This window comes from Pseudoliparis swirei, chromosome 24 (assembly GCF_029220125.1).
Source record: "Pseudoliparis swirei isolate HS2019 ecotype Mariana Trench chromosome 24, NWPU_hadal_v1, whole genome shotgun sequence".
Lineage (NCBI taxonomy): Eukaryota > Metazoa > Chordata > Actinopteri > Perciformes > Liparidae > Pseudoliparis > Pseudoliparis swirei.
This window is the reverse complement of record NC_079411.1, coordinates 29216313-29231242: the sequence shown is the minus strand read 5'-3', so window position 1 is coordinate 29231242 and position 14930 is coordinate 29216313. Positions and strand designations below refer to the sequence as shown.

Below are 14930 nucleotides of genomic sequence, written 5' to 3'. Positions count from 1 at the left end.
ATGTAGCCCATAGCATCTCTTCTACATGCTACAATGTAGCCCATAGCATCTCTTCTACATGCTACATTCTACAATGTAATGCATAGCATCTCTGCTACATGCTACAATGTAGCCCATAGCATCTCTGCTACATGCTACAATGTAGCCTATAGCATCTCTTCTACATGCTACAATGTAACCCATAGCATCTCTTCTACATGCTACATGCTACAATGTAACCCATAGCATCTCTTCTACATGCTACAATGTAACCCATTGCATCTCTTCTACATGCTACATTCTACAATGTAAAGCATAGCATCTCTGCTACATGCTACATTCTACAATGTAACGCATAGCATCTCTGCTACATGCTACAATGTAACCCATAGCATCTCTTCTACATGCTACATGCTACAATGTAACCTATTGCATCTCTTCTACATGCTACATTCTACAATGTAACGCATAGCATCTCTGCTACATGCTACAATGTAACCCATAGCATCTCTGCTACACGCTACAATGTAACCCATAGCATCTCTTCTTCATGCTACATGCTACAATGTAATGCATAGCATCTCTTCCACATGCTACATGCTACAATGTAACCCATTGCATCTCTTCTACATGCTACATTCTACAATGTAACGCATAGCATCTCTGCTACATGCTACATTCTACAATGTAACGCATAGCATCTCTGCTACATGCTACAATGTAACCCATAGCATCTCTTCTACATGCTACATGCTACAATGTAACCTATTGCATCTCTTCTACATGCTACATTCTACAATGTAACGCATAGCATCTCTGCTACATGCTACAATGTAACCCATAGCATCTCTGCTACATGCTACAATGTAACCCATAGCATCACTTCTACATGCTACAATGTAACCCATAGCATCTCTTCCACATGCTACATGCTACAATGTAGCCCATAGCTTCAGCTTACTTCAGTACGGACTACATATGAACAGATATTGATCAAACGTATTTTTTAAATGTTTTTTTTGTCAGTAATTATTATTTGGAAACAGGATAAGACAGAAAACTGTGGAGGTTTATTTCAATGATAATAAGAAGGAACTCTGACTGTCGCTCTGGTTTGGGCTGCTCCATAAATAACGACATTATACATTTCTAAGTAACATAAGTTGTGTTGAGTCTCTCTTTAATAAACATAATCATCCTCAGAGGCTGAGACGTTCATGAGGACACGATGTCTTTTCATTCATTTGATTCCAGAAAGGTTTTTCAATCCGGTATCTTAGGTCTCTGCTTCAGATTATATTATAAGTATAATAACCGTTAAATAGTTTATAATTGATCAATGTGACCGAGTTACAGTTAGTTAAGGTTCAGAGAACTCACCGCTGGCACGAGTCACGTTGAGGCGCTGCACACGACCAGCTCAGGAGTGTGTGTGTGAGTGTGTGTGAGTGTGTGTGTGAATGTGTGTGAGTGTGTGTGGTTTCCCTTTCGTTAAAGTGAAAAAAACTGAAGTGTCAGGTGAGAAAACCACAAACTCCACTAAAATATGAACCATACTTGGTAAAATAAAGACAATCACACACACACACACACACGTGTATCCTTACTGCTCTATCGCTGCTTATTCTCATACATTCATCATGATTAAATCCTCTTCATCCTTCTTTGTGCCTCATGTTAATCCACCAGTTCCCTTTAAACCTGTTATTATTTATTTAGTTTGTGCACCATATAATAAATGATGTCATCGTACGACACGGTGCACTTTGACCCCGGAGGTCGTTTCAGTGACTTCAGCTTCATCACTTCTGACCCCACGAGAGTAAATCTGAAGTTCAGTGTTTGAGGAGTGTGTCTTCTCATGTTCTGAGATGGTTCTGTGAGTTGTTTCCTGCGTTTCCTCGTAGTTCTCCGGAGGCTCCGGAGCAGCTGCTGCGCTGCGGTCGTGGTTTGTTGCTTTCACACTGAAACTACAGACCACACCGCTGCACGGGGGGAGAGGAAGCGTGAGGAATGAAGCGTGAAGCGAGAGGCGTGAAGCGAGAAGAGAGAGGCGTAAAGCGAGGTGTGAAGAGAGAGGCGTGAAGCGAGAGGCGTGAAGCGAGAGGCGTGAAGCGAGAAGAGAGAGGCGAGAAGAGAGGCGTGAAGACGTTAAGCATGAAGCGTGAGGACGTGAAGCGAGAGGCGTGAAGCGTGAAGCGAGAAGAGAGGCGTGAAGCGAGAGGCGTGAAGAGAGGCGTGAAGCGAGAAGAGAGGCGTGAAGACGTTAAGCATGAAGCGTGAGGACGTGAAGCGAGAGGCGTGAAGCGTGAGGCGTGAAGCGAGAAGCAAGAGGCGTGAAGACGTTAAGCATGAAGCGTGAGGACGTGAAGCGAGAGGCGTGAAGATAGGAGGCGTGAAGCGAGAAGCGTGAAGATAGGAGGCGTGAAGCGTGAGGACGTGAAGCGAGAGGCGTGAAGCGTGAGGACGGTAAGCGAGAGGCGTGAAGATAGGAGGCGTGAAGCGTGAGGCATGAAGCGAGAAGCGTGAAGATAGGAGGCGTGAGGCATGGAGCGAGAGGCGTGAAGATAGGAGGCGTGAAGCGTGAGGCATGGAGCGAGAGGCGTGAAGCGAGAGTGTGAAGAGAGGAGACGTCTCCTCACTTCACGCTTCACGCCTACTTTACCTTTACCGAGGACCATTCTCTCATGTTGCCCACTTCCCTCACCTTTAGAAATGTATAAATAAAGTTTAATTTGAAACCTTCAAAATAAAAGCACAGGATATTTTCCTCACGTTGAAGGTGGTCGTTCGAGCCGTCAGGGGCCAGAACATGACGCGGCGGGCCGGATTCGGCCCTCGGGCCTCGTGTTTGACACCTGTGCCTTACGTATAACGTCTGTTATACATTATAAATGTTTGTACTGTTAATGTCAGTTAATATTTATTTACACAAAAAGAAAATCTCCCTGCATAAAATGTGTCGAGCCAAACATTTGAAGTGAGAAGTCGTTCAGGGTAGAAAAGTTTATTGATATAAATATGCAAAAAGAAACTCATGGTATTTATTGACTGCATGTTTACGACACGATCACCAGACATCTAGAGCTCAACATTCATCACATCTTCTAAGCGCACTGCTTCTGATTTGATTGACAGCCGACTTGAGAAGGCGTGAACCGATACACGATCAATAAAGATACTGATAATAAATAACAAAGATAACTACTGAGACGACAGTCACGGAAACATCCGGAGAGGAGACACTCCTCTCTCCTCACAACCGCTTTTGTAAAGATTGCATCATGCAAAAAAATCAAAAACAACACGACAAACGACGTTATTATCCAGGGTTCTCACACGGTGACCGATGGATATCCAGGACTTTTCCAGGACTTTAAACCAAATGTCCATGACCCAACTGAACTCTCGGTATAAACATGAAACATGTAGAACATGTTGCGTATCGAGAGGTACGCCGGCATATATTTTGAGCGTCTTTCTTTAAAAAACATATTAATTATTTAAAACAGCGTAAATGAACATGTGAATATAAAAAGTTCCATGACTTTTCCAAAACTTTTATGATTTGCGATCTTTCCGTGACTTTTCCAGGTTTTCCATGACCGTAGGAACCCTGATTACATAACACTGAACAACGTTCATGTCTTCATTCGAGGGCTGGAAGGTTTGTTTTGTAGTTGCCTTGTTGGTTTTGGATGTATAACTTTTGATATTGTTGTGTATGAAGAATTTATTAAGATTTTAAACCACTTCCTCTAAAGGATGCATCGGGCTTTTATTTTGAAAAGTTTTGTTTTACGCTTGAATTCGAACTCGACCGTACGGCTTAAGGACATTTAATAAAGTGTAATAGTTTAATGGACCCGCCTGAGGCTGAAGCTCTTTTACGGTGGTGATAGTTTAAAAGTTTAATTAAAGTATTTTGACCCAAAGGAGGAAAATAAAGCAGTAATTTCACTAGAAGTAAGTTTCATGTTCATATTCACGGGGATCCGTTCCAGGGTTCTTCCACATGTCTGGAAGCCCGTGAGGAGGAGACTCATTGATGAACGGGCCGTTGAGTTTGTATTCAGCGTGTGACCGCGAGTCTTTTGGTGTTTTACAACTCAACGTCAGCTTCTTTCAGGTGTTTTAAACCTCGAAATGTTCTTGGTGTTCTTTGAGGGACTGAGGGTGACGTGTGGACCGGAGGCCTCTCAGTGGGCTGCTGTGGACCGGCAGCCCCCGGCGGAGGCCTCTCAGTGGGCTGCTCTGGCCCTGCCTTTCCTCTCTGAGGGCTCGCTGCTGGGGGCGTCCTCCGTCTGTGCGGAGGTGGTCTCTGAGCCCGTGTTGCTGTCGCTGGTTCCCTCCTCCATGGTCTCCTCCTCCATGGCTCCCTCGGGGACGCTCTCCTTCTCCGACGCCGCCTCCTCGCTGCCCGGACGAGGCTCCAGCTCCTCTGAAGCTTTTGGCTTCTCTGAAGTCAGAGAAACAAAGAAGGACGCATGAGGCTGGACATGTGAAGCTCAGGAGAAGAACATTTGTGGGAAAAAAGGTAAAAAATTGCTCTAAAAAAATAAAAAATGAAATAAAAGGTTTGCTCTACAAAATAAAATAAATATTCTCTAAAAAATGTTTTTCTTGTTATCTAAAAATAAAAACAATTGCTCAGAAAAACATTTTCTTTAAAAACATTTGCTCAAAACATGTTAAAAATAAATAAATAATTGCTCTAAAAAAAACATTCGCTCTAAAAATAAAAAGAATTGCTCTAAAAATGAATATTCTCTAAAAAATAAAAAATATAATCTTTACAAAAAGGAAATTGCTCCAAAAAAAATATTGGCTCAAAAAATAAAAAATTGCTCTACAAAATGAAATAAATATTCTCTAAAAAATAAACAATTGCTTAGAAAAACATTTTCTTTAAAAAAAAAACAATTTGCTCACAAAACATTTGTTAAAAATAAAAAGAATTGCTCTAAAAAAATAATATATTCTCAAAAAAAACATTTGCTCAAAATATTTTTTTTCAGTGTGTACTTGAGTTGAGAGGAATGTGGAAATTAATTCATAACTTTTTAGTCACTAATATTAAGAGATACTAAGTCATTAATCTCTTTATTATGAGATACTATCTCATAATAATGATAGTATCTCATAATAAAGAAATGCTACGTCATTATTATGAGACAGTATCTCATAATAATGATAGTATCTCTTTATTATGAGAATATCTGTTAATAAAGAGATAGTAGCTCATAATAATAATAGTATCTATTTATTATGAGAGTATCTCTTTATTATGAGACAATACCTCAGAATAAAGAGATAGTAGCTCATAATAATGATATCTCTTTATTAGATAGATAGATAGATATATACTTTATTAATCCCCAAGGGGAAATTTGTCGTAGCAGTAGCAGCACCAATAAACCAAACACACATGAATAAAATATAAAATATAAAAAACAGGGAAGAAAGATATAGAAGCATACAAAGCAAAATATAAAATAAAATATATATGTATATATACAACATATAAAAAAAGGAAATTGCTCCAAAAAAAACCATTTGCTCTAAAAAATAAAAACATTTGCTCTAAAAAATAAATAAAAAGTGCTACATTTTCTTTTCAATTTGCTCTCCAAAATTAAAACATTTCCTCAATTTTTTAAAACATTTCTCTAAAATAAAAACATCTGCTCTAAAAATAAAAATAAATGCTCAAAAAAACAAAAACATTTGAAGGCCCCCAAAAAAATTGGATACAAAACAAAGAAGGATGCAGCCGCAGCAGCCGCAGCGTGGCTTACCTGGCGTATCGTCGTGGTTGCATCCGGCCTCTTCGCCTTCTTTGCTGCTCCTCTCACTCTGAGAGTTGGGCTTGGCTCCATGCGTCGCACAGACGTGTTTGTCTTCCTCGGCCAGCACACAGGCCGGGGCGTCCTTCGTGCCTCGGTCTCCGCCGTCCTTCTCGCGGTCCGCCGTCCGCTTGCGAGCGGCTTCTTCTGCTGCAGAAATCTCTGCAGAAATCTTCTCCGTGTCCACTTCCACCTTCAGACAGCACAGCTTTAAAAGAACAGGAATGAGGGATTTAATGTAGGAAAGGGGAAACTATCTCAAAGTTTAGTAATGGTTGAACATACATGTGCAGAATAACAACTTAAAGCAACTAAATGATGTCACCGACTGAAGTTCATAACCACCAGGGTTCAGTACCTGGTTGCAAACACACTTCAGTCAGTGAACGGCGCTGTGAGGTTAAGTGGCGCCCCCTGGTGTAAACAGTGGGCGGTGCTGCAGCCGGTGGCCATGTGCAATGGTACAGAACCAGAGCAGAACCAGTGCTGCACATTGTAGAGGTCAAAGGTCGAGGTCAAAGGTGGCGTACCCTTTTGAGTTCACTTGTGAACGACTCTGTGGCCTCAATGAATTTTCTTTTCTTGTCCTGGTGGCGATCTTCAATCTGAAGCAGCTCCGCTTCCAGTTTCCTCTGCGACACACACACGCACGCACACACAAAAACACACAAACACACACAAAAACACACACACAAACACACGCACACACAAAAACACGCACACACACACAAACACACACACACACACACACAAAAACACACAGACGCACACACAAACACGCACACAGACACGCACACACAAACGCGGACACACACACAAACACACAGACACAAACACACACAAACACACACACACACAGCTATGCGTGGTTATTATGAAGGTTGAAAAAAAACATTTGCTCAAAAAACAAAAAATTTGCTAAAATAAAAAATGCTAAAAATATGATTTTGCAAAAAAATAAAAACATTTGCTTTTGAAATTATTATTAATTATTAAAAAGAATAAATCTACGTGTTGAGTTTGGGCGTAGTGGGCGGGGCTTATGTTGCTGATTGGACGAGGAGTTTCTTTCTTTTTTTAGCAAATGTTTTTTTGCAACACGTTCTAGTTTCATGAAGTTTCACTGAAAAACGAGAAATGAACTCTGAAAACATGTTTGGTTTGTTTGCGTCCCAAAGACACACCCTCCTTCACAGGTGACGATGACATCATCGACCCCGGGTCCTACCTGGTGCACCATCAGGCTCTGGACCTGGCGCTTCAGCACCTGCATGCGCGCCGTGGTGACGACCGAGCGCACCTCGGGCACCACGCTCTCGCTCAGGATCTCGCTGATCAGCCGGTGGTTGCGTTGGAAACGAGCCGCGGCCGAGTGCTTGCTGGAGAGGCCGTCGTCCAAGTCTGAAGGCGGGAAAATAGATGTTCACCCGCGAGTCAGAAGGCCGAAGAATAGAGGCCCGTTACACAGAGGTATGTATATTTATTTACATACCTCATATATATACATATATGTATATATGATGTTATGGAGAGATCGACGCTTGATTTTCATTCGCTGAGAGACTTTGTGTGTGTGTGTGTGTTTCTGTGTGTGTGTGTGTGTGTGTGTGAGAGAGACTTTGTGTGTGTGTGTGAGAGACTTTGTGTGTGTGTGTGTGTTTCTGTGTGTGTGTCTGAGAGAGACTTTGTGTGTGTGTGTGTGAGAGAGACTTTGTGTGTGTGTGTGTTTCTGTGTGTGTGTTTGTGAGAGAGACTGTGTGTGTGTGTGTGTGTGTTTCTGTGTGTGTGTGTGTGTGTGAGAGAGACTTTGTGTGTGTGTGTGTTTCTGTGTGTGTGTGTGTGAGAGAGACTTTGTGTGTGTGTGTTTCTGTGTGTGTGTGTGAGAGAGACTTTGTGTGTGTGTGTGTGAGAGAGACTTTGTGTGTGTGTGTGTGTGTGAGAGACTTTGTGTGTGTGTGTGTGTGAGAGAGACTTTGTGTGTGTGTGTGTTTCTGTGTATGTGTGTGTGTCTGTCAGTTTTGAAAAACAAGAGACAAAAGAATGTAAATTCTGCAATTACGCCTAAACCGACACCGAGAATACGACAAGACGTAAACACAGACGGCGAGATGAGATGTTTCTGTTGTTCAGCTCGACAACAGAAACGTCTTTTCAAGAGGAAACAACACACAAAACATGTGTGAACAGAGGAGGAAGATAACACTGTGTGTGTCTGTGTGTGCACCGTGTGTGTCTGTGTGTGTGTGTCTGTGTGTGTGTGTGTGTCTGTGTGTGTGTACCGTCGGGGTCCTCTGCTGGCGTCACGCTGCCGTACGGTTCTCCCTTCTCCAGCCTCGTCTGCCTCAGCCGGCTCTCCTCCTCCAGGGCGGCCTCCGCTCGGCCTTTAGCCTCCAGGTGGGCCAGGTAGGCCGGGGAGCTGTGGTAGGCCTTCATGCTCTCGTTGTACTCCATCTACCGGGGGGGGGGGGGGGGGGGGCCACGTCAGAGGACCACAAACACGCCACGGAAACAGCAACCAGAAACCAGAAACGGGGCCTCAAAGAACCGTTTATGAAGGTTCTTTGAGACACCTTTATAGGTTCTTTAGAGAACCCTGGTTTGTAAGGTTCTTGGTGGAACCATAAATGGGGCCTTAAGTGCCGAGCAGGGACCAGCACACATCCCATAAACACGCCGCGGGGAACCACCAACCTTCTCTGCTTCGTAGTCATTCAGATAATCCTGTTTCTCCTCATCGGTGAGGTCCCTCCACATGCCACCGATTATCTTCCCAATTTCCCACAGCTTCAGCTCGGGATTGGAGGCTTTCACTTGATCCCAAACCTGGTGATGAGAACCAGACATGGGTGTGGAGCTGGGCTCGGGTTCTGGGGTTCTGGGGTTCTGGGGTTCTGACGGGGCTTCAGAGCTCCACGTGATGGACAACGGCTTGACTGAGCTGCACAACTTCATGAAAGGGTGATTAGCAGACACGTGCACAGACATGTGGGGCAGGGGGGGCGCCAAAGTGATGTTTCTATTGATCACTGTAACTTGAAGTTAAGTAATTGGTTGCTAAGCAACACCTGAAACACATTGTGTCGTGAGAGCTGAACACAGTGACAAGTTTTATATTAACATTACAATTTATTTTCATTTACAAAATGATAGGAGCGAAAAATGCCATATAATAAACATGTGAGAGGAGGAGGAGGGGAGGAGGAGGAAGAGGAGGAGGAAGAGGAGGGGGAGGAGGAGGAGGAGGAGCGGGGAGGGGGGCGGGGGCTCTGGAGCATGTCGGGGCGAAATTCCCCATCAGATATCAAAACACATTTTGGGGGAAACTGATGCCAGAGAATAACTTTGTATTCTTCAAACTCGTTCATGAGGACCAAGTGTCTCCAGCAGAGGGAGCACTCCTCTCATCCAGGGCAAAAGGGGAGGAGCTTGAGCACCTCTAGGGGCTCTGTGCACGTGCCTGCTTATCAGTGTCTGGAGCCCAATGAGCGTCGTATCGATCTGATTTCAGACTGAGGAGGAGACGCCGTGCGTCACGCCGCCGCCGCTCACCTGGCGGCGCTCACCTGGCGGCGCTCACCTGGCGGCGCTCACCTTGCGGCTGTATCTCATGTACGGCATCAGCGGCTTGTCGGGCGGCTTCGGCGGCTTCGGGATATTCGCTCCAGAGGAATTCTGGTGAAGAAGAGAGTCCTCAGGCACACGCCCTGCACCATGAAGCGGCGTTGAGCCGTCCTGCTTCCACGGATCCAGTGAACTTCGTTCATGACAGTTTGAGGTCGCACACGAGCCGGGGAACCCCGCGGAGAACCCCGCGGAGAACACCGGCGCCGCGCTCGCTGTGACGGGAACGCACAACAAAACACTTCAGCTGAGATTTGTCAGCGAACCGCGGCGACTGAATTACAGCGCCGTGCGGCACGTCTGTGTCGCCATGGCAACACGGGCGGCACGGGTCACTTGAAATGTGGACTCTGAAAGGTGTTTCAAAACGCACAGCAGGACCGTTGACCAGCCTGAGAGGGGGAGGGGGCGTGGCTTCAGCATCGGCTCATTTTACAGGGAATGCAAAACATGTATCTCATCTTGTTTGCACTGAACAAGGCGAAGGTCAAAGGTCGAAGGTCGAAGCTCCTGTGCTGTTGATGCTTGCAGAGGTCTTCGTTTGACTTTTTTAATGTCAGTTAAACTGTTACAGATTAAAATGTCTCCACTTGATGCAGCGTTGTTATGTTTTTCTTCTTTGTTTCATCTGTATCACCTGTACTAGGTAGATACACACAAATATTATTAAAAAGAGAAGTTATAATTGTTTAAAGTTGTTTTAAAAAATTAATAATAATAAATAAGCACAAAGAAATAAGAATACAATTTAATATGATTGTCTGATTTATGTTTTAATTTTTTTATTTAAGAAAACACTGAATCTATAGACTACTGCCTAATAGTCTTATTATTGTCTAATAGTCTTATTAATGCCTAATAATCTTATTATTGCCTAATAGTCTTATTACTGCCTAATAGTCTTATTACTGCCTAATAGTCTTATTATTGCCTACTAGTCTTATTACTGCCTAATAGTCTTATTACTGCCTAATAGTCTTATTACTGCCTAATAGTCTTATTATTGTCTAATAGTCTTATTACTGCCTAATAGTCTTATTATTGTCTAATAGTCTTATTACTGCCTAATAGTCTTATTATTGCCTAATAGTCTTATTACTGCCTAATAGTCTTATTACTGCCTAATAGTCTTATTACTGCCTAATAGTCTTATTATTGTCTAATAGTCTTATTACTGCCTAATAGTCTTATTGTCTAATAGTCTTATTATTGTCTAATAGTCTTATTATTACTGCCTAATAGTGTTATTATTGTCTAATTGTCTTATTACTGCCTAATAGTCTTATTACTGCCTAATAGTCTTATTGTCTAATAGTCTTATTATTGTCTAATAGTCTTATTACTGCCTAATAGTCTTATTATTGCCTAATAGTCTTATTATTGCCTAATAGTCTAATTACTGCCTAATAGTCTTATTATTGCCTAATAGTCTTATTACTGCCTAATAGTCTTATTATTGCCTAATAGTCTTATTACTGCCTAATAGTCTTATTACTGCCTAATAGTCTTATTATTGCCTAATAGTCTTATTATTGCCTAATAGTCTTATTATTGCCTAATAGTCTTATTACTGCCTAATAGTCTTATTACTGCCTAATAGTCTTATTATTGCCTAATAGTCTTATTATTTCCCAATAGTCTTATGATTGGCATTTTTATGACAATTGCTCGTAAGTCTTAATAAGTAGATTTATTATTTTTGAACAACGGTTAAATGTTATCTCACAAGTTTCAAAAAGTGCCCCGATTTATTTTGAAATGCCCCTGGGTTTCAGTCAGAGGGGCAACAATGAACCCCCTAAAAGAGATGTGATGTCCCTCCCCTGACTTGAGGAGTGTCTGACATGTTTTGGCCCCCTTGTGTTCTTGCTGTAAGGATTCATACCGTTACCCGACTGTTGCTGCTCTGGCTCCCTCCCAGCCTGTAGTTGTTGTAGGCCAGGTGGCTGTACGGGTTGTAGCCCACAAAACCAACAGTGTTGGCCATTTGCTGATGGAAATAAATTAGATGGAAATATGAATGAGAAACTACACAATAGAGGGGGGGGGGGACCATAAGACAAAACAAATAAAAGTAATGAATTATTAAAAAGCTATAAAAATTCTATAGAAACTTGCATTCATAAAAATCGCAATAAATTCAGAGGCAACATCAGTCTGCATCCCTAACATTGTGCATTCAACCAAAAACTAATCTTTAAATGTATGTTAAAGCATATTAAATGCATATTGTTGGTGGGTTGTTTGGGAGTTTTTCCTGATCCGATGTGAGGTTCTGGGACAGGTAATTTGTTTAAAAAAATGGACTATACAAATAAACTGAATTTAATTGAATATTAAATGCATATTAAAGCATATTAAAAGCATTTTAAAAGCATATTAAATGCATATTAAAATAATATTAAATGCATGTTAAATGCATATTAAATGCATATTAAAAGCATGTTAAATGCATGTTAAATGCATATTAAATGCATATTAAAAGCATATTAAATGCATATTAAAAGCATGTTAAATGCATATTAAATGCATGGACTAGTACAGCAACAGGACCGTGGGACAATAGATGGTGTTACACTTGTGCATGAGGTCTTACTGTTGAAGGGGCCGGGGGAGGCGGAGAGGCATGGGATGGTCTCTCTGTTGTGAAAGAAAAAATGAAAACATCAGCATCCATCAAGTGAAACTGCATATTATTTACAATTCTCCCAAATTACTTATTATTCGCTAACCCTCCCAGTTATCTCTTCTCAACAATACTTATGAAATAAAAACCATCAATAATAACAAGTTCAATTTATATCATTTTTTAAATTATTTTAATATTAAGATATGCATGTGTATTATGATTGCATCACTTAACGTGGACGAGTGTAAACATGTCCACGTTAGCTCACACACTCCCAGGTGCTTACTTGACATCTCTGCAGCGAGGAGACGGGATCAGTGCATTCCAGTCAATCACTCTGCAATAAAACACATTGTTAGAGCAAGGACAGCGCTTCATTTTGTATTTAGGGAGTGAATTGTGTGGATTACGCGGTGCTTTCTGCACGAAACAAAGAGCCGCGCCGGCTAGACACGACATTAGCTTCACGTCACGATCACAGCCGACGGGCTGGGAAGACGTGTTGGGATTTAACCTGCAGGCCATTTCGTGTTTCACTCTAAATAAATGTGTGGCAACAACAGCATGTGTTTGTTTCTGGGTCGCGAGACACGTCAGAGACGGTGTGACTGCGTGGATACGGTGTCTTATCCCCGGTAGTGACTACCGGGCTGCACCGTCTATGCGGAGTCCCCACGAACGGTGGTAGCCTAGCCTCCGAGCTAATGTTAGCATTCGTGCTAAGCTACCAGCTAGCGGCGGCGCTCCTGCGACGTGTCGTTTTTCTCCCGACATTAGTTGGTCGTCGTGCGGCAGAAAACCAGCATTAAATGTAGAGTTTGATAACGTGCTGTGGTTATATTAATGTTTAATAGCTCGGTATTCGATACCACATCGTTAGCTCGTCTCGTTAGCCGGAGTAGCGTTAGCCGGTATGGCTACGTAGCTAACGGTAGCTTAGCAACCTGCGTGAAGAGAAAGAAAATGACATCTTGAGATATTATTAGCATGCAACGTCTAACCAACACATCTAGAGGTACACACGTTCCCATAGAGTTTGATGGTGGCAAGCAAGCTCGTGTACTTAAGTGAGAAAACTCACCCTAATAGCGTTAGTGCCCCACCACAGTCGTGGCTGTGACGGGGAATGCTAACCCACTTAGCGCTAGCGCTCACAAACAGTCCCCACAATAAACGAATGAAACGGGGTCCACTCGTAAGATTCCTGTAGAATCTTCCAGAATTTTCACCCCCACCCTCTCCTTATTACAGATGTGCCTCGGCTCGATGCTGATGCTCATCGGCAGCAGCTGTCACTGCTCACTGACTGACATTTATATGACAGCAGAAACATATTTCACCTCAAGAACAGTCACTCCATGCATATAAAAGAAGAAGATAACTTCACAGAGCAGCTGACTGCGATTTCACATGTAACCTTGACGTGCAGATGTGCATCGTCACAACACAATGGAGACAAAAGCTAGATTTACAGTGTTCTCCTCGTGTTAAAATGTGTCATGCAAGTGCAGATGCTCCACCGTTTAACTGTATTTTCCCCCACATGGTAATAAACTCAGGTTAGCCTATATAATGCACAAAAAAACACATTTATCATGTGAGTAAGCTGCATTACGCAGGCTTCACAGGCCGCTAAGCGTTTGAGAGAACCCAGGTTGCCCTATTCACTGCTCCATTGTTATGAGAAGTGAAATACTTTGCATTCTTGTTCTCATTGTTTGAGAGCAGCCCAGGTCAATAGTTGTAAGAGTGTGTTCCCGGAAGAATAAAAATCCAAAGCCTGCAGGATTTAGCCAACATCTCTGTCCATTCAACATGAATAGTCCGTGCTTTGGGTTTGTTAATTGATTGTGTTCATTGTGACCCCGTTGCTGTTCGTGTGCACTGCACACTTGAGAGCTTATTGTATTCCCGCTGCACCTGCGTCCCGAATATAATATACATGCCGAACAGCATTGTGATATAATCTGCAGGTGTGGTACTTCATGTTCTTGGGATTCTGCACACACGGCGCGGGCTGGCGGACCTTGTGATGGAGTCCATCTGGAGGTGGGGTGGAGGTCACATGCCTCCTGTAATCTACTGTGCAGGTTTAACACTCGCACAGGGGCCTCCCGCTCACAGCTGTGGGATCGTGCATGCCCAGAGGCAGCGTGGGGGCCCCGTGGCATTGTTAATCAATCAAAGGAAAACCCTGTAAAGTTGTTCATGTAATGCAGCTTCAGACCCAGCTCCTTAAGCCTTGAGAGCTCCCCAAAATAGACTCAGGCACTGGAACTAAGCAGACGTGAAAGTTTATTCGGGTGGTGGAGGGTGGAGGTATTTTTAGAAGCTGCTGCAGACTCTGATGATGTATCAGTGCAGAGGTATTCCTTTGACAAAGAGTTTCACAATGAACATCAAACCAGCATTCAGCGGAAGCTCAAGGAAACACACGGGACATTCTCCTTCTGACTTCATGAATACCTAAAAGTCAACCGTACATGTAGAATGTTCTGAGGCAACGATTTGACGTATTTACTTTTTGCTGCCTAGTAAATCACATGTAAGCTTTTATAAATAGTCGCACAGCGTTGCTGCTTGATGAGGACATTTTACTGTCAGAAAGTCAAGACTGTCAAACACATCTAAATATGTTGCATTAAATAAATATGACTCAAATACTTTAAAAAGCCTTTAAATCCATTATAATATCTAGAACCCTATATATATATTTTTTAAATTATTATTATTATTATTTTTAATATATATATATATATATTCAGAAAAACCTAAAACTCTTAGAATGGTTTTAAAGGCTTTATATATACATATATATATTATAATGGTTTTAAATATATAGAGATATATTAAAA

The 14930-nt window shown here is 42.4% G+C and overlaps 1 protein-coding gene across 4 annotated transcripts; it reads right to left on the bottom strand.

The window, feature by feature from the left end:
• Nucleotides 1-2970: 2970 nt before the first annotated feature.
• Nucleotides 2971-13235, bottom strand: LOC130189840 (SWI/SNF-related matrix-associated actin-dependent regulator of chromatin subfamily E member 1-like). 4 transcript variants are annotated; one of them, XM_056408799.1, is made up of 11 exons: nt 13157-13235; nt 12362-12412; nt 12043-12086; nt 11332-11436; nt 9417-9497; nt 8517-8648; nt 8105-8276; nt 7054-7226; nt 6356-6457; nt 5778-6033; nt 2971-4438 (listed from the first exon to the last, which is right to left on the bottom strand). In XM_056408799.1, the coding sequence occupies exons 2-11, from the start codon at nt 12366-12368 to the stop codon at nt 4221-4223; spliced, it is 1290 nt and encodes a 429-aa protein (XP_056264774.1). In that variant the 5' UTR covers nt 12369-12412; nt 13157-13235; the 3' UTR covers nt 2971-4220. The 4 variants fall into 4 exon arrangements, with proteins under 4 accessions (XP_056264774.1, XP_056264775.1, XP_056264773.1 ...); XM_056408800.1 differs by having other exon boundaries at nt 13099-13215; XM_056408798.1 differs by having other exon boundaries at nt 12362-13215.
• Between the last annotated feature and the right edge of the window lie 1695 nt (nt 13236-14930).

Coding starts and splice junctions, on each gene's coding strand:
- LOC130189840 (XM_056408799.1), bottom strand. Junction 11,437..12,042: donor CTCCCCCGGCCCCTTCAACA/GTAAGACCTCAT, acceptor TATTTCCATCAG/CAAATGGCCAACACTGTTGG. Junction 6,034..6,355: donor TCACAAGTGAACTCAAAAGG/GTACGCCACCTT, acceptor GTTCTTTTAAAG/CTGTGCTGTCTGAAGGTGGA.